The sequence below is a fragment of the Psammomys obesus genome, unplaced genomic scaffold (genome assembly GCF_907164565.1).
Source record: "Psammomys obesus unplaced genomic scaffold, mPsaObe1.curated_primary_1811, whole genome shotgun sequence".
Taxonomy (NCBI): domain Eukaryota; kingdom Metazoa; phylum Chordata; class Mammalia; order Rodentia; family Muridae; genus Psammomys; species Psammomys obesus.
The window spans coordinates 12531978-12551165 of record NW_026591872.1 but is presented as its reverse complement, the minus strand read 5'-3'; the positions used below and the strand labels follow the sequence as shown (position 1 = coordinate 12551165).

Here is a 19188-nt window from a genome sequence, read left to right as displayed (position 1 = left end):
CTCCAACCAAGGACCATGCATGGAGATAACCTAGAACCCTTGCACAGAGGTAGCCCATGGCAGCTCATTATCCAACTGGGTACCCTAGTAAGGGAAACAGGAACTGTCTCTGACATGAACTCAGTGGTTGGCTCTTTGAGCACCTTTCCCTAAGGGGGAACAGGCCATAGAGGAAGACAATGCATCCAGTCCTGATGAAACTTGATAGACTAGTATCAGATGGAAGGGGAGGAAGATCTATCCTATCAGTGGACTTGGAGAGGGCATGGGAGGAGATAAGGAATGGAGCATGGTATTGGGAAAGAATGAGGGAGGGGGCTACAGGGGGATACGAAGTGAATAAACTATAATTAATATTTAAAAATTAAAAAAAAATCTTCTGGAGCTATCTTCAACCCTGATCTCAAGCAGTATTATGGAGCAACAGTATTAAAAAAAAACCCTACATGTTATTGGCATAGAAACAGACTGGTGGATCAATGGAATAAAATCAAAGATCCAGAAATAAAGCCACACACCTACGGACACCTGATTTTTGACAAATATTCCAAAACCATAGAATGGAAGAAAAATAGCATCTTCAACAAAGAGTGCTGGTCTAACTGGATGCCTACATGTAGAAAAATGGAAATAGATCCATACTTATCCACCCTTCATAAAACTAAAGTCCAAGTGGATCAAAGACTTCAACATAAACCAGACACACTAAATCTGTTAGAAGAAAAAGTGGGGAAAAGCCTCGAACTCATTGGCACAGGAGACAACTTCCTGAACAGAACACCATCAGCACAGGCTCTAAGAGCAACAGTCAATAAACGGGACCTCATGAAACTGAAGAGTTTCTACAAAGCAAAGGACACTGTTATCAGAACAAAATGGCAGCCTACAGAATGTGAAAAGATCTTCACCATCCCTACATCCAATGGAGGGCTAATATCCAGAATATATAAAGAACTCAAGAAATTAGATTCCAACAAATCACATAATGCAATTAAAAATGGGATACAGTGCTAAGCAGAGACTTCTCAGCCAAGGAATACTGAATTGTAGTGAAACACTTAAAGAAGTGCTCAACATCCTTAGTCACCAGGGAAATGGAAATCAAAACAACTCTGAAATTCCATCTTACACTGATCAGAATGGCTAAGATTAAAACTCCAGTGACAACACATGCTGGAGAGGATGTGTAGAAAGGGGAACCCTCCTCCATTGCTGGTAGGAGTGCAAACTTGTACAACCAATTTGAAAATCAATCTGGTGCTTTCTCAAAAACTGGGAATAATGTTACCTCAAGATCTAGCTATATCACTCCTGGGCATATACCCAAAACGTACTCCACCATTCAACTAGGATGTTTGCTCAACTCTGTTCATAGCAGCTTTATTTGTAACCGCCAGAATCTGGAAACAACCCAGATGTTCTTCAGTGGAGGAATGGATACAGAAATTGTGCCACATTTACACAATGGAATACTACTCAGCTATTAAAAACAAGGAAATCATGAAAATTTCAGGCAAATGGATAGAACTAGAAAAAGATCATCCTGAGTCAGGTAACCCAGAAATATAAAGACAGGCATGGTCTACACTCATGTATAAGCAGATATTAGCCATACAATATAGGATAGCCATACTAAAATCTACAGACATAAAGAAGTTAAACACTAAGGAGGACCTAGGGAGGATGCTTAAATATAATTCTGAATGGAAACCAGGATTGACACCAGAAGTGGTGGAAGAGAGGAAACAGGATGGGCGCCTACTCTAGAGGGTCCACTGAAAGGCTCCACCCAACAGGGGATCAAAGCAGATGCTGAGACTCACAGCCAAACTTTCCACAGAGCACAGAGAGTCTTATGGAAGAAGACAGGGGTGGCGGATAGAAGGACACGGCGGGGACAGGAGCCCCACAAGGAGACCAACAAAGCTAAAAATCTGAGCCTAGGTGGTCTTGTGGAGACTGATGCACCAATCAAGGACTATGCATGGAGAGGACCTAGACCCTCTGCTCAGATATAGCCGATTGGCAGCTCAGGCTCCATGAGAGTCTCCAAATATGGGGAGCAGGGGCTGCCTCTGCCATGAACTTGGTTGCCTGCTCATTGATCACTTGCCTCTGGTGATACAGCCTTGCCTTGCCACAGAGGAAGAGGATCCAGGCAGTCCTGGTGAGACTTGATAAGCTATAGGCAGATTGCAGAGGAGAACTCCCCCTTTCAGGAGGTCAGAGGAGAAGGATAGAGGGGAGGAGGGAGGAAAGGTGGGACTGGGATGAGTTCAGGTAGGGGGCTTCAATTGGGATATATAATGAATAAATTGTAAAAATAAAATAAAATTAAAATTAATAAAATAAAAATAAAACAAACAAAAACAATAAAACTATTTCAGACAAACAGATAACAAATAATTCAGAAAGAAAAAAAAGAAAAAACAAAAAAGAAAGAGAGCAAGCTTCTAACATCTATAGTTTCCTTGAGCATTGAAGACCTCAGAAGCACCCAAGCACTTCCTAAATCCCAGCCTTTTGGGGGAAAAAAAAAGCCACATTGGAGCAATTTAATTTCAAGGAGATTCTAAACGGCAAAGGAGTTAGTCCTTTGACCACCCACAGTCCTGAAGGCTCCAAATCCTCAATGTTTTGCCTCAGTGCAGAACATTTTCTCCTCACCCCAAGCCCTCCGTACTTACACCATGATCCCTGCTCACATGCACTGTAGATTTTTTGTTGTTGTTGTTGTTGTTCTGAAGTACCTGTAATGTGCCAGGGCAGCATTCAAGCCACTAGCAGAGATGGTTTCAAAACTGGGTCCTGAGGAAAAGTTTTCTTTCCTAGGCCAATCAATGTAAATAATGGTCAGAGAATGGTCCAGGGCCTGCGATACTCTCTTCAAATGAAGGTCCACTGCTTTCACACATGGCTCCATCTGCCTCTCACAGCCCCACCTCCCACAGCTTTGTTCTGTCACTTATAGAAAGCACTCAAGTACAGAGAAGGATGGATGGTGTCCATATTCTTGTTTTTTTTTTTTGTTTTTTTTTTGCCTCCATTTTACTTATAAGAGAGAATAAAAGTGTGCCATGTCTTGAGCCTTGAACTAGATGGTAGTACAAGCTGCTTCAGGAAGACTTCTGCCTATTGGAAGCTCCCAAGTGTTGCAGGTTTGGGGGACACCGGGGTGGGAGGTGGGGTGGGGGAGTGGGTGTATTTTGGTCTAAGCCATCCTTTCCCAGGAAGAGCGAACTGTGACTGAGGCAGTCGCTAGGGGGTGCTATTGGGTTGTCCGCGCTTTCAGTAGGACCACCCAGGAACCTGTCAATCTCACTTCCAAATACACAAATACAAGCAAGATCTTCCTAAGGGGACTAATTACTCCTCACTCCCCCACCCCCGCACCAAAGAATAATAAGTCCAGTACCGTCGTAACTCATCAATGTGTTCTGCCCCAGAAAACTCATCCACCGTGCCTTCGGGCACGTTCTTCTCCAACCAGACCAAGTACTGGATCACAGCCACAGCATCCCGTACCTAAAGCAGGAAGCAGAAGGAGGTGGGCCAGAGTGCCACTCACAGAAAATCAGATAGCTGCCCTGAGATTGAATGCTTTAAAAACATGACAGTTTTGCTGAGTACTGGATAGCAAAGGATTCTCATTAATGTTTATATGTAATCAGAGTGTGCTCGTGTTTTTACAAGTGCTAAAAAGATAGGATTTACTTTAAAATAAGCCAGCAGCAAGGGGTGAAAGGGGAGGGGCATGCTTGGAGGAGGGTGGTTCCAGATGAAACAGTGTAAGGCATGATTTGATGATGATTGAAGCTGGGTAATGGGGACATAGGGAATCTTAGGCTATTTTCTCTACTGTAGTGTATTTTAATTTTTTTCTTAAGAAATTTTCTTTCAAAATGAGGTCTTTTATCCCAATATTAAGAATATTCTAAAAAGTGAGCCATCCTCTTGCCAGATATGAAGGAAATCATTATAACTAACACTCATTTAACAAGGCAGTGTTCAAAGCAATGTACATCATCACATGTAATATCTACATATCTATATAGCTATAAACATAAATATAAATATTTGTTGTTCCTTGCTTTCACTGAGAGTCTTCTTTGGGCTTCTCTCTGGAAGGCTAACCCATCAGACAGACCTCCCAATAGGCCTTGCCATATGTACTTACATGGCTGGCCTTCAAGAGGGCCTGGTCCTTGCTGTTCTTCACAGCCTTGATTAGCATCACTGGGGAGTAGGTCTCTGTCACGAGTTTCTCCTGTTGGGAGCATGGACAAAATTATGGACTAGGAGCAATGTTAAAGGCAAACAGTGTTTACAAATGACAGATTGTGAGACTTGCTGATCTCTTTCTCCTTCATGGCCATGCCCTCTCCTTTGGCTCCTTTCTGGATAGGCAGTTCTTTCCTAGTCTTCTGTGTGTAGGTTTCTTTTTTTCTTTTTTTTTAAGACTTATGTATGTACGTATTTATTTATGTACTAGTATGTTTACAATGTTCTGCCTGCATGTACACCTGCAAACCAGAAGAGGGCACCAGATCTCATTATTGATGGTGGTGAGCCACCATGTTGTTGCCTGTAATTGAATTTAGGGCCTCTGTAAGAGCAGCCAGTGCTCTTAACCTATGAGCCATCTCTCCAGCCTCCCCCCCCCCCCCCCGCCGTATATTTCTTTGATGAACATTGTCCTGGTAGTAGCAGTCAGGCCTGATACCAGCAACATGCTGGAGTCCACAGGCCGTTCTAACACTGTATGTTTCTTGTATGGATCAGAGTCGTTACCAGCCCCAAGCATGTACTATATCAGACAATGGACTTCACAAGTACTATCTCCTTGAACTCACACAACTCCTGTAAGTGTTCAACTTTGTTACCATTTTAAAGAAACAGAGATCTAGAATGACTGAACTACTTGTTCAAGCTCACTGCGTGGCCATTTATGAAAAGAGCTCAGGTCAGTATCATGTTCAGATGACTAAATCTTCTTCTAGACCAGGCTGTATTCTTTCTAGTCGCCTTAAAAAGCTTTAGAGGCTTTGTGGACAGATGCACCTACCACAGCCACCACCACCTCCTCTACCTCCTTATCCTCCTCTGTATTCCATTAGTGAGGCCTACAAAGGTATACAGTGCTCATTTGCTGTCTGACTAGCTGGCCCAATGACTGAGTGGCTACATTTTAAGTTGACAGTTGTCATGCTGGAGCAGAGGAAGGCCAGTGACTGGCAAACCTACCTTGGGTATCACTTCATAGAGACCATAGGTGGTATAGCTGACCCCAATCAAGATTGTCACGTTGTTTGAGGCATAGGCCTCCACACTGTCACGAATTTGACTGTAGTCCTCAAGTTGCACACACATGGGTGATGTACAGTTTGTATTCAGGTACTGCAGGGTTTCAAGGCTAAAGCGACTCTTGTTGACAAACAACCTAAGTGGAGAAGGAAGACTGGGGGTGTCTCATGTGCCTACCTACTAAGGATAACACATGGAACCTGAGGCATATACCAGTCTTTTGATTCCAAAGTCTCATAAGAAGTCAGCATAGAAAGCCAGGGTATTACACAGGGGTTCACTGGGACCAGAAGTCAATGGATTAGGCACAGAGAGTGGGGGGTCTCCTAGAGAAGTCTGCTGTGGTAGGCACCCAAACTCATGAGCACCCTAAAGATTGTGATGTTAATGGTACAGGATAGAGTGGAGGTTAGAAGAAATTCACAACAGTGAGCCAAGGAGAAGCTTTACCTGATAGAAGAGTTCGTGAGCAGTGTGTAGGAGTAGAAGAAGGGGTTATAAGGGATATCGCTGCTGCGAAGGTTGAAGAGCCCTGGAAAAAGAATTGATGGGACTTTTTGAGGCCATCTTGCATAGGGGAAGGCATTTTTGACACCTATGCTTCACTATTAGTTTGGGCTTCAAGGTTATTACTGACAGCAGCTTCTGGTATCTGTCCCTGAGTGGTTCTCAATCTTCACAGAGATCATTGAGCTGCTGAAGAAAGCTATGGATTTCTCCCCCATAAAATGTAGATAGGTGACATTCAGCACACAGTATTGGTAGATCCTCCAAATGTCTGAAGTCCAGCCATGGGAAGTGGGCAGAAAGTCCTCAGCCATGTGAGGACAGAATACAGTTACTCTGGATGTTAAAGCTGGGACTTTGAGTGGCTTGGATGACAGCCAAGGCTGCTGGTGGCTTTGTCGCCCTTCTTTCCCCTAATAAGACATAATTTCTCTGTGCTCTGGCCAGCACATTTCTCAGGTGGTCTGTGGGCTTGCCCATTTGCTTGGAGCTCCCTGGCTTCCTTATTCTGTAGCCTTGAGCAGCTGCTCTCTTCCCCCTCTGGGTTCCCACAGGCCGTGGCTGTGGAGCTTATAGGAGCTGGTGAACATGTTGTTATTTTCAGAAGAGCTGTATGCTGCAAGGAGCAGGAGGCCTGGGACTACTAGACCCATGTCTGTTCACAAATCCCTACTCACAGGCTGTCTCATCAAGTGCTGATAGAAGGAGACCAGTTGGAGCCATGGTGTGTTTCTGCATATGGTTTCGGATGGTGGATACTTTTTCCTCCCAAGTGCTCCCTAAGAAGCAAAGGAACCAAAAATAAACAAACAAACAAAAACACGAGTGGCACACCTTGTCTTTGGACCAGGGCTCCTTGAAAACTCTCCACAGGTAGTAGTTTTCCTTCATTTTTAGTTAAGTAGATGAAACCAATGGCCTTGACCATTGGGCAAGTGCTCTACGTGTGAACTACTCCAGTCCTCTATGTTTCCAAATGCAGTAGAATTCTATCTCTATCTTCAAACAATATATGACTTGTATTATTAATGTCTTTGGCCATGGACCCAGATGGGGCTCCAACCATAGTCCTCCCATTAGTAACTGTGTGTGATATTGGTCAAATTACTTGACATCTCTATGTCCTATTTTGTACATCTGTTAGATGAGGGTGGATTGTAACAGTAGCATCTACCTCAATAGGTTTATTACAAAGATCAAATGGACTGACATTTGTAAAGCCATAGAAAAAGGCACTTGCTAAGTCTCACATTGCTTTTTCTGACCTGATAATAAACATGCAAAAAGAACAGAAGAGCTACTCTAGATGGGCAAGAGAGAGAGAGAGGACCAGGACTGTGTTTACTCTCCTCTGCAGTAACTCTAGCACTCAGTAAGCCATAGATATTGGACTAAGCACTTCTTGTGCTTTATTTTGATTCTTGCGTGAGCCATTTTACAGATAAGGAAAGTTAGGCTTCAGAAAGGTAAATTGAGTTTCTCAGAGTTTCATAACTGAAGGGGTGGAGCTGGGATTTGAACCCATATCTATATGATCGGACTGGCCCACAGTCCTAATCTGTACTAATACTGAGATTTCTTGTTAACATTTTCAAGCATGTAAGTGTTATTCAAACCTTGTCCAGTACTTTCCTACCTAGCATGCATGTACCTGGGTTCCAGGAGTTAAAATTTCATCTCTTATTCCTGCCTCCTGCAAGGCATATAAAGTCTTTCTCTAGACAGCACTAGGAAAATAAATGGCAGACTGTCATAAGCATTAAGACTACTACTTGGGCCCAGATACAGAAATGATAACGCTTTTTAAAACTTTATGCAAATTGGTAAAACTATTCAACTAGAACCAAAAGCTTTGGGTATGATATACTTTTTAAGTTTATTTTATTCTGATGAAACAGACATAAGATAAATTTTATTAAGTCTTCATAAAGTACACAACTCAGCTGGCTTTCAGTACATTCATAGTGTTGTGCAACCACTGCCAGTATCTAATTCTAAAGCATTTTCAACATTCCCAAAGGAAACCTTGGACCCATTAAGGAGTCACTCCCCATTTCCCCTCCTTCCAGCTCCAGGAAATCACTAATATATTTTCTCGATGGATTTGCCAATGCTGGGTGTTTCATATAAATGGAATCATATAAATTGTGGGTCCTTTCACTCAAATTTATGATTAAGATTCATGAATATTACTTTGTATGATGGCTCATGCCTCTAATCCTAAGATTTGGGAGGCTGAAACAAGAGGATTAGTGGGGGTTTGAAGCCAGTTTGGGCAATATAATAAGTTTATGTCAGCCTGAGCTTACAGAATAAGCTCTTATCTCAAAAACAAAACAAAAATCCCCAACAACTTATAACTCATAAAAGAAAGATGTGTGAATGTGATCCATTTTGAGAAAACAAAATCACACATAGTCTGACGTGTGAGTGGCTGGCTTCTCTCATATACCACCCTTTGCCTTTGCCCCTCCACTCCACCTTCAAAACCTCTACTTGTCTAGGCATCTTAAAGCTGAACTTCTGTTCTTTGGCTTCTGGGCTGAGCTTCAATTCCAGATGGATTTTCTTTGAAGACTAATGATACCTTAGCATCTCTTAGCTTATGAAAAGTAACAAAATCCATGTGAATCCTGTCCCAAACCTTGGTAATCACTTTTCCCATTTTTAACCTCATTTTTCCTCAGCACAGTGGTGACCTTTGATATCTGAGTAACATGAGTGGTATTCATGATCAAATCCTTGTAGATAGCCAGTTTCCTTAAAAACTAAGTCAAGGTACACAAAGAATGACTCTTCAAGTTTCATTGGAACAGATAAAGAAATTGTATACTACTTCTACTTGTTTCATCATAGCCAAAATTTTGAAATTTCCCTCCTGCTTTCTTGACCCCTTTCTAAATCAGAAATAATATGTGGATTTGTATGTGGAAAGGGGTGCTCAGATTGCTCAATGTGACAGTTTCTCAAAGAACTGCAACTCCATTGGCCCATTCAGAATTCCCAGGGAGGTAAGAGAGGTTAGTAACTAAGACCCTGATTCAGTTCTTGCTTACAAGAACCATAATGCAAACATATTTTATCAGACTAAGATGATGCCAGTGAGGTCTTGGTTACAGATGTTAGAATTTTTGGGGTCCAGTTAACCTTCTTCTGTGGTCTAGCCAAACCCTCTTCTGTGCCACAGACTGAACCAAACTTAGTCATTTACTTCTGCCCAAGTCAGCTCTGTCCTAAATCTAAATTCCTCATTAGAGTAGAACCAGAAGAAAAGGGCCTAATGACTCAGTTTTCAATACTAGATAAACAACTAAGCTTTCTCTCTTAAGAAAGTTTTTTTGGGGGGAGGGGACAGAGTGGGATAATGGCTAAAGCGATGTCTCAGCAGTTAAGAGCATGGGGTTTCTCTTCCAAAGAATGCAGGTTTGATTCCCAGCACCCACATGGCAACTCACAACTGTCTATTACTCCAGTCCGAGGAAAATAAGATTCTCTTTTCTGGACTCCTCAAGCACTGTATGCACCTGATGCGAAGACATCATGTAGGACAAACATCCATACATATAAAAAAGTACAATGGAAAACATTTTTTTAAAGAAAGGGTTTTGTTGTTGTTGTTGTTCCAACTTTCTCTCTTGTTCCCTCCCTTTCTGCTAACTCTTCAAATCTTAATACTGCTTATTTCTGCAATTTCTAAATATAGTCTGAGCAACTTTGGACTTCTCTGTGAGGAGGGAGAGAGGGAGAGAGAGAGAGATCTACATTTTAACCACCCTCAGGTGGTTTGTCAAACATTACTTTGTTGCCTTGGTTAATGACATTTTCAGGTCAAGAACAGCATCAACTGGTAAGGACCATTGTTTGTACAAAGTGAAAATGAAAATAGGTTAATGGAATCACCTGTAAATTCTTTTGGCAGGACATAAATGGGTGAGTTTGGCACTGGAGGCCTCTCTGATCCCCATACCAGGTCGACAAGATTGGTTGTAATAGATTTCAGGTGCCTGTTGGAGCCTTGGAATTTCAGAGAATACTCTTCCCAGGAATCTGCAGAGAAAGGAAGGAGTCGCTTGCCCTTTGTCCATTTACAAATTAGGGAAAACTAATCTAGGCAAAGTTAGTCCTTGTAGTCTTGCCTTTGTTGGTTCCTGTGGCTTCAGCTGCCCAAAGCCTGCCCGAGGCTCCGGCCCTCTGAAATGTACAACTCTCCTTCACAGCACATCTTCTATCTGTCTTTCTCTGCTTTCCAAACTTCATCATCCTATCCCACCCCAATGCTGTCCGCTGTCAACTAGCTAATCTTGTTCCTCTAGGCCACACTCTCTGCCTCAGTACTAGCAATTGAACTTAGGACTTTGTGGATGTCAGGCAAGCACTCTGCCACTGTATTATACCGCTGACTATGATCTGCTCTTTTTAAAGTTCAGTGATTGGGGAAGGTCCTTCTGAGGTAGAAATCATTTTTTCTTAGGATATAATATCACCATTCAGAGGAATGGTGATGTTCTTGGCATTGGATGGGCCAACAAAAAGGTTAGTTTGGAAGGAGTCTTTCAATGCATATTCATGAAGTCTATCTTTGATGGCATGGGTTATCCAGCTGTCAGAACTTGGGGAGCTCTATGCTCCAGGACCATGTTTTGCTCAAAGGTCCTCTTTACAGTTTTGATCCTTTTACACTACCTTTCAGAAAAAAGAAATGTTTTTTAAGAGATCCCAAGTACCATAATTGGTAGACTCCCAGGACCCAGAGGATGGTTCTGAGGTCAAGGACATCCCAGACCTATTTATCCGCTAGGTCTTAATTATTCCAAGTCATCTAGGTTGGTTTTTTTTACATTCATTGTTTTTTTTTTTCTTAAAGGTTGTATTAGTTTAAAAGAATTTTATTTGCATAACTTGTGAAGATCTCTTTGTTATAAACTATTTTTACAGCCATAGCTTCAAGATACCCTGTGATCACACTGCCCCTCTTCCTAAATAAATACATTTATGTGCTTCCCAAGAGGCTGAGCCACCCTCCTTGGCAGTTCACATAAATCCAGGGACTGAGAGAAGAACATACCAACAGAGAAGAGGAAGGGGTCGAAGCCCACATGCCCTCCATCAGGCACTTCAGCAAGGATCCAGCTGACAATCAAACTAACACCAACTGAAAGATGGGAGGGAACACAAAAGTCACTTCCCAGACCAGCGTCAGACCCCACAGCCAGACTTTTGTCTGTGATAATCCTGCCACATGTGTTCTTTCTATCTGCCTCAAAGAACAGAGATGCCCTCAGATTTCCTGAACATCCCATAGAGGCCAAGCTTGGCCTTATAGACACACACTCACCTGTATTTCCCCAAACCTAGTCTAGGATTTAGGGCTTTGGGGGGGGATCCATGTGGGCCTTCTACCTTCCTTATGGAGTTCCCAGTTGCAGTCCATCTGCCTCTCAGCCTGAGTCCAGTAACGACTATCAGTCCAGACAGCTGCTTTCCCCATGGTCACCACAGCAGTACCTATAGCAGAACAGAGAAGTCTAGAGATGCAGATAAAGATGAAAGTGAGGAATACGACTTTGTTGGATGTGCCATGACATATTGGTTCTGTCACAAGGGCCTCTAGAATGAGTTTCTCTACTCCATTGGAAGGAAGAGAGGTAGGAGATGTTAAAGTCATTCTTAGGGGAAACTACAAAGAGCGCTCATTGGGCAAACCATCTCTGCTTTGAACTGTAGGTACCTATTAAAGAAGGGCCTTTAGAACATTTAATAGGAAAAGAATGTGGTTGGCTCCTGCCAGTCCAAAGGAGGTAATGCTGCATGTGATTGTTGTCAGGAAAGATGAGGGCTGATAAAATATCCAACTAGGTACCTACCTGAGGGTTGATAGGATAGACAGATACATCAACTGTGGAAGAGAGAGTCACAATGGGGGAGGCAGATCTCCTGGAGACTCAGGAAGAATTGTGTGAGAATCAACAAAGGAAGCTGTCTTTCATTTAAGGGAACAAGATCAAGGTAAGGGCCATTTAGAAACAACACAAGACATCATTAATAGCCATGTTTATGTCTTACTTGGCCATGTAGAGTGATGTTGTCTATAAAAAGATCCTACAAAGTAAAACTTTATCCCTAAATGAGCTATTACGTAAAATGAAGAGCAAAAAGATCTGTTTTGTCAATAGAGGTGGAAGTAGCAATTGCTTAGAAACCAGGTACAAGGAGTGCTCTGCTGGGGCTGGCTGTGGCAGAAGCAGCAAAGCATGGAAGGAAGCTGTGCAGAAGAGTGGCCAGTGGGGTATGAGATATTTGACCTGGGAAACATGCTGGGTTTATTGGTGTGGGGAGAAGGAGAATGAATATCAGCCTGTGATCTTGTCTGCTGAGAAACTGGCCAACTCATGTCCTCTATAACCAGTTCAGGTCTACCTGCAGTTCTTACCTGCAGTTCCCGTGAAGCCTGAAATCCATGCACGCCTCTCATCATGTTTGCCAATATACTCACTCTAGGAAATCAATAATATCATCATTAATCTTCTTCATTGAATCAGAGGCCAAGTGGAAGACCCCAGGTACATCTTGGATTTTTCTTGTCTTGCCGCATCAGCTATTTCTTCCTAGAAGTCTCTGTAACTCCTTTAGCATGCTATCTTTTTACCTTTGAAAAACTGTGTTTCTTGGTGTATAAAGCCAGTCTGGCACTGGACTTGGTTACACCAGATTGTTCTGCAAAATTTACTACCATGGTCATAATGCAAATTCAGTATGGTCTTAGGCCATGCCTTTTGGTATTCCCCTTAAATATTATGTCTTCTTTACCAATCTATCACACTGTATTGGATACTTCATAAATAACTTCTGCACAAGGCTTTATACACTACTGCCCAGTTAGACATTCATATCCATGTATCTGTAACTTCTATTAACCTTGGCCTTGGTCAAAAATATTAGAAAATGGTATTGTATTTAGTATATACAGATATTTTATTGTCATTATTCCCTAAGCAGAAGAGTGTGGTAACATTTACAAAGCACTTATATTATGCTAGGTATTATAAACTTTCTAGAGATGATTTAAAGCACATAGAAAAATATGTATTGATTATGTGTAAACATTATGTCATTTTATATAAGGCAGTTGAAACATCATTCTTTTGAATTGTAAATACCAAAAGATGACTTTGTTGGTTCTCATAACTCTTGAATACTTATAATTGTTATCTTTGCTGAAAGGAGCTTGATACTTAGTCAAAGTTCTTAAGCATCTCCAGCAGGTTAGTGATTAATTGAATCAGATACACTAATTTTGAAAATGCCTTTTCTTCTAGCTGGGTTGCTGTGAGTTGCTGGATGAGGTAAAGTTTTTGGAAAAAGATAGGCTGGGTAGGCCAGACTACTATTTGGGGGAAAGCAGTTCTTACATAAGATGGTCACCTTGTTTTCTATCTGTTCTCTCCCCTAAGTCTGCTTCCCATGCTTTTATAGTCTAGCACTTTGGATCATCTCACTGCTCTAACCAATCAGGGTCTGAGATGAACTGGATAAGGAAGGAGCTTAGAATTTTTCCAGGGTCATTTCCAGTGATACCCTAAACATTCTTTCTGGAGTTGTCATCAAGGGATTGGTCAAAATGTCTTCTGAAGTTGTTTTAATATTTTACATTTTTTTTTTGTGTGTGTGTGTGTGTGTAGGTTAGAGAAAAACATGTTGTAGTTGGCTCTCTCCTTCTTCTTCATGGTTTTCTAAGGATTGAACTCAGGTTATCAGGCTTGGTGGCAAATGCCATTACCCACTGGGCCATCTCCCTAGTAGTAAAGTTGTTATAATGTTTTTTCTAGAGGTCAAGAAAACTTGGCCATGTTTTTCCTCTAATGTAAAGAGGTATGTTCATTCAGTTGACCTTAGGATAGTGTATGTGAGCTTTCCATTTTCATCCTTTTCACTATGAAATGCTTTCTCTGTCTTCAGTTTCCAAGTGTTACCAGGCTCTTATTTGTGGCTTGTGTTTAGAGACCAACAACCGTAAATAAGGGAGAGGATGAGAGAAAACAGAGCTGGTCCTTACCATGTGTGCATCTGTGTCTGGGATGATGTAGGCAGAGAGATTCCAGGCCTTCATTTGCTGGCGGAGGGCTGCTAGCCGTATTGTTGTATTGACTGCAGTAACTGGCAGGTGCTGACAAATAACAGGAAGACACCCAAACATAAGCATTGCTGAAAGAAAACGATATAAGGGACTTTGCTTCCACAGAAGCCCCCAGATTTCCCTGAGGGTGAATTTAGGCTGTATTTAAGAGTAATGTGGTAGCTGCTAATAGTATTTGTTAGTCTAAATTTAAAAGCCTAAGATAACTAGAGTTGGAGGTATTACAGAATTTGAAGAAAGACTTTGGACCTGAATGTCCAGTGGATGTGTAGATGAAAACTACAGGGGTTTCATCCCTGTTCTCAGGCCAGGCTATGGGCAGACCCTCTGGGGGATATCTTGAGAATATAGTTGCCTGATTTAATAAACAAATATGGGCCACCTGTCTAGTTAGATTTTACTTTCCATTAAGCATGGGGTCATACTTTAATATAAATATGTCCCATGTACTATTTGGGGGGCATACTTTAATACCAAAATATTATCACCTGAAATTTAAATGTAATCAAGTATACTGTTTTTCATGTCCAGCCATGCTACTTTTCCAGAAGTCACCCACTAACCCCAAATGGTGCTGGAGAGTGTACCCCTGCATTTACAACATCTCCCAGAAAGATCCTCTTCAAGCCAAATATCTCTTTAGAGGATCTTTTATCTTTCAACTGAAAAACGTGTTTTGTTTTTTTTTTTTCCCTGTTTGTTAGTTTGGTTGCATTGCATTCTCTTCGGTAAGAAATCCAGATTTGTTTGAATATGGAGATGTTGTGGGCTTGCTCATCCATTTGCTGGCCTTAGTGGTCCTATAAAGTTGGCATTGCATATAGATATTCTGTTTATCCTGTGGCTCAGACTATGACTTGAGCTTGTCTACCTCTTCACATGTTGGGACCCACCCCTACTCAGAGATATTTACTCTTTGTAGTTGTGGGAACAATCATTCTAGATTCTAGCTGTGAAGCTAGCCACCTTCTTTCCTTTGTCTCCCATTTGCCAACCTCTGACCTCCTTTTACCTTTCACCTAGACCTTCCAGCTCACTCACTGGCTGACTCCCTTTATCCCTTTGCACTTTCCTCTTTGCAGTTTTCCTCTAGAACAGTGCTTCTCAATCTGTTGGGTGTGATCATCAGAAAAAAATGTATTTCCAATGGTCACAGGAACCCCCTAATTTGTTTTGTTGCTATTTCATAACTGTGATTTTGCTACTGAGCAGTGTCTCAGTTCCTAAGACCATCAGAAACACGTGTTTTCCAATGTTTGCAGCCAACAGGTTGAGAAGTACCGCCCTAGAGTTTAGAATTTCTGTTTTCATTTCTTCCATTTCATTCTTTACCCCTGCCTAGCCTCAATTAGCCTCAATTAGCCTCAATTAGCAGTCTCTTTCATCACACACCTTCTCTGTCTTTCTACCCCTGGAAGCTTCCCAGCCCCAGCAAGTTGTGGAAATGAGTGGGGCTGAGGAATGGAGCACCCATAGTGGGTATGTTAGTTACCTGAGCTGCTACTGTTGCACTTTAAAAAGAAACAAGGGCGACAGAGGGGAGAAATCAGAAGAAAGCCAGTAGGAGAAAAGGCTAGTAGCTGGGCTAGTAGGGAATGGAGAGACTGATGGGTAAGAGAGTCATGTGGGGTGGGGTCAAAGCCTCACCGGGGGGTTGGTTGAACAGTTTCTCACATCTTCTCTTCCAAGGTACATAGGCTTTGGGTAACTCCAGGCACATGCTAGGAAATGGGAGACAAACTTAGGGTTATTTGGGGACCAAAGAGCCCTCACGGAGTGAATGGACATCTTCCCTCAGCCTGTAGGACCTGTATCCTTTAAACATACCATGCTGGCCAACTCTATTTAAGACTGAAATCGATCACATTTCATGGGAAATCAGGATGAACTGGATGACACCTTGGGTCACAGTCATTGACAAGTGATTTCTACTTCTGGTTGGGTTTTAGTGTTCATCACATTATTTTTCCCCTTATAATCTAATCCTGTCTTTTTAGGGACTAGTGGAAAAAAAACGGTATAAATTAAAATTTCAAATCAAAGGTGTGTGTGTGTGTGTGTGTGTGAGAGAGAGAGAGAGAGAGAGAGAGAGAGAGAGATGTATTTAAATTCAAAGGTCCCTCCTACCTTTTCTTACAGTCCAAGTCTCTGCTTACTATTCTAGGCTTTAATTAAACATAAAACAGCAATTGTAGTTCAACATCATTACCTGGTGGGGAAAGGTTTCAGATATGGAAGTCAGTAATTTACAGCTGATCATAGTACTGTACACCTATATTATCAGTGGTGGGAAGAGGCAGTAATGTAAGATTTTCTTTGGCTGTGTTGCAAGTTTGGAGCCAGCCCGATCTACATATTACCTCATCTCAAAAAGATAATACAGAACAAAATAAAAATGAGCTCAGTAATATAACTGCTGTATAGTCATGTGCCGCATGACACTATTGAGGTCAACTAAGAGCTGATATATAACAATGACCCCATATTATTATATAGTCTAATAATATTATAGCCACATTAGGTTTTTGTAAGTACATTCTATGTTGTTGTGCAACGAAAAACTTGCCTAATTACCATTATTTCCCAGAATGCAGCCCACTGTCAATTGGCTACAACTGTATCTCCTCTGATATTTGTGACAACCCTGTGAGAAATGTATGATTATTCACTTCCTATAATGGAAGAAGCCAAGGTCCATGTAGGTTTGATAATTTGCCCAGGTTTTGCCACAAGGAGTCAGTGGTTCGATGGAGATCGAGGCCTGAACCCAGGCCATCTAAGGAGGGTGGCGTCGGTGGCATGGCTCAGTGGTAAAGCATTTGTATGCTTTTAAAAGATGTAAAAATCCCCACCAAAGGAACAAGGATTTTCTTTCCATCTTTTCACTAGGCTAAGCATAGGAAGTAGTCCAGAAAATAGGAAGGGGTTACAAAAGTTACACAGTATACAGAGGTCTAGTTTCCAGTTTGGGCTTTGTACTTAATTTTGTATGATCCTAAGAAAGCAACCCAATATTCACTGAACAGTTTTTTAAGTTCCTACTGTGTGCCAGGCACTAGGCTATGTCCCCTTAACTCTGGGCCTGTGTAAAAAGATACTCAGATTAGAAATCCTTCCTGACCTGAAAGTCCAGTAATCTCTTACAGTTAGTCCCTCTCTCCACCTCTTTAAACTTAGGGTGCATATTTCCCTAGGGGTTGTGGAGGACTGAGTACAGGGAGTTGCCATACTTCTACCTTATAAGTGGCTTGAGAAACAGAAGAAAAATAGCTGGGCTGTAAGATCAGGAATGCCTCCCTTAAATGATTTGGCCTCATAAATTCAAAGGAGCGATGATATCCATACTGTTAATGCAAGAAAATAAACCTCCAGTTCTATAGGAGCAGCTGTCTAGCAAAATGGCAGTACTAAGATGCCAACATAGGAAGTGTGACCTAGCTAATCCATGTCCCTTTGTACACCAGCATCTATCACTCTCTGAGTGTTCTCTGGCACAGAGGTGGTTCCAAGGAGGTAACTGGATGCTGAATTAATGAGCAGGTCCTGCTGTCAGAGAACAAGGACCAGGGATAGGGGGTGGGAGGCTGAACTGGGTACCTCGTAGAAAGCAAACAGGGCACCATAGAGGTGATATAACATTTTTTCCCTTTATCTCTTTTCTTGACAAGACATCAACATTGACCTTTTATACCTGCCCTGTCTGCCAGGTCTTTATTGTCCTAGCAAAAATTTTCCTAAGTTTTTTTTAATTTATTATTATTATTATTATTAATTACACTTTATTCATTTTGTATCCCCCCATAAGCCCCTCTCGATCCCACCTTTCCTCCCCTTTCTGCATGCATGCCCCTCCCCAAGTCCACTAATAGGGGAGGTCTTCCTCTCCTTCTTTCTGATCTTAGTCTATCAGCTCTCATCAAAAGTGGCTACATTGTCATCTTCTGTGGCCTGGTAAGGCTGCTCCCCCCTCAGGGGAGGTGATCAAAGAACAGGCCAATCAGATTGTGTCAGAGGCAGTCCCTCTTCCCATTACTATGGAACCCACTTGGACACTGAACTGCCATGAACTACATCTGTGCAGGGGTTCTAGGTTATCTCTATGAATAGTCCTTGGTTGGAGTATGAGTCTCTGCGAAGTTCCTAAGTTTTTTAGAGAAAACCTCCAGCCTTCAGTATCTGATCACCTCCAAGAGTAGATCAGATTTCTTATCCCCCTCCCCTGATACCTTATTACCCTGGCTTGCCTTCAGCAAGAATCCTGTTAAATTAGTTTAGCCATAATTCTCCACCTTTGAACCCTCAAGGAGTCCTCTTAGTAAATTTCTGGGGAGCAAGTCCTCCAGTCCTCACTGACTGTACATCTCTAGCAGGCTGTGTTGTGCATGTGCCCCACCTGGCTCCCTTCTGCAAAGCCCTTCCTGCAGTCATCTTAAAGAGAGCCTGCAAACTGACAAGTGATGCAACAGTTTTGTCATGGGATGGAAAGGGGCCAAACTAGATTTGATCCAAGTCACGAAGGCCCCTGCAGGGGCCCTTTCTAAAAGACAGGGTGACAAAGACAAAAGAGAGAACCTGGGTCCTAGCCCTTACTCTAAACTTTTCTGAGCCTGGAGAGAAAGATCAAAGCTGTCTGCCAGGAGAGGCTGGGGTGCACATACCGCAGAGGAGAACAAGCCAGGGGCAGCGGTGCCAGTAGGTTTGGGCCATTGGGTCTCCAGATGCTGGCAGTCAATGCACTGGGGAGAAGACTGAGTTGTTTGGTGGCCTCTTCCTCCAGGCCTTTCCTGGGCAGGAACAGATAAGTTTGACGGTTGTGTCTTGCTGCTAGATGACGAGCCTTCTCTAATCTTTTATTTCAGAGTCTGAGAAGCCACAGTGAGTGGACAAAGGAGTTTCAGGCTGCCAAAGCAACCTGCCTGTGCTGGTTTCTTGTGGTTTGGAATAGGGTGTGAGCCTGCCCCAGGGCAGAGTCCAAAGATCTCTGGGATTGAGCAACAACAGCTGGTATCAATCAGCCAGCCTCTTCCAGCCCCCTCTTCAGCAGCCCTATCCCAGCAGTTCCTGAATTCTGTTCTCCACCCTCCACCAAGCTGTTTCTCATTATCTCCTTCACGTCAGGCGCTGGGTACAGCCCTGCTTTTGCTTTGCAATGGATATTTGCTCTTACTTCTGCTCCTCCTCTAAGCCCTCCTGTGTCAAAAAATAAGAAAGAAAGAAAGAAAGAAAGAAAGAAAGAAAGAAAG

At 42.3% G+C, this 19188-nt stretch overlaps 1 protein-coding gene across 1 annotated transcript in view; it reads right to left on the bottom strand.

Annotated features, from left to right (window-relative positions):
• The window catches only part of Xpnpep2 (X-prolyl aminopeptidase 2), a 35938-nt gene extending 17046 nt beyond the window's left edge, over positions 1 to 18892 (bottom strand). Inside the window, exons 1-13 of the mRNA XM_055612148.1 lie at positions 18604 to 18892; positions 15593 to 15666; positions 13865 to 13975; positions 12242 to 12305; positions 11212 to 11316; positions 10877 to 10963; positions 9712 to 9858; positions 6489 to 6590; positions 5755 to 5836; positions 5245 to 5440; positions 4178 to 4267; positions 3416 to 3525; positions 2751 to 2828 (exon numbers count right to left, since the gene is read on the bottom strand). Coding sequence (XP_055468123.1) covers positions 2751 to 2828; positions 3416 to 3525; positions 4178 to 4267; positions 5245 to 5440; positions 5755 to 5836; positions 6489 to 6590; positions 9712 to 9858; positions 10877 to 10963; positions 11212 to 11316; positions 12242 to 12305; positions 13865 to 13975; positions 15593 to 15666; positions 18604 to 18652 — 1295 coding nt within the window. The 5' untranslated portion in view covers positions 18653 to 18892. The remainder of the gene's footprint in view (positions 1 to 2750; positions 2829 to 3415; positions 3526 to 4177; positions 4268 to 5244; positions 5441 to 5754; positions 5837 to 6488; positions 6591 to 9711; positions 9859 to 10876; positions 10964 to 11211; positions 11317 to 12241; positions 12306 to 13864; positions 13976 to 15592; positions 15667 to 18603) is intronic.
• Positions 18893 to 19188: the final 296 nt, after the last annotated feature.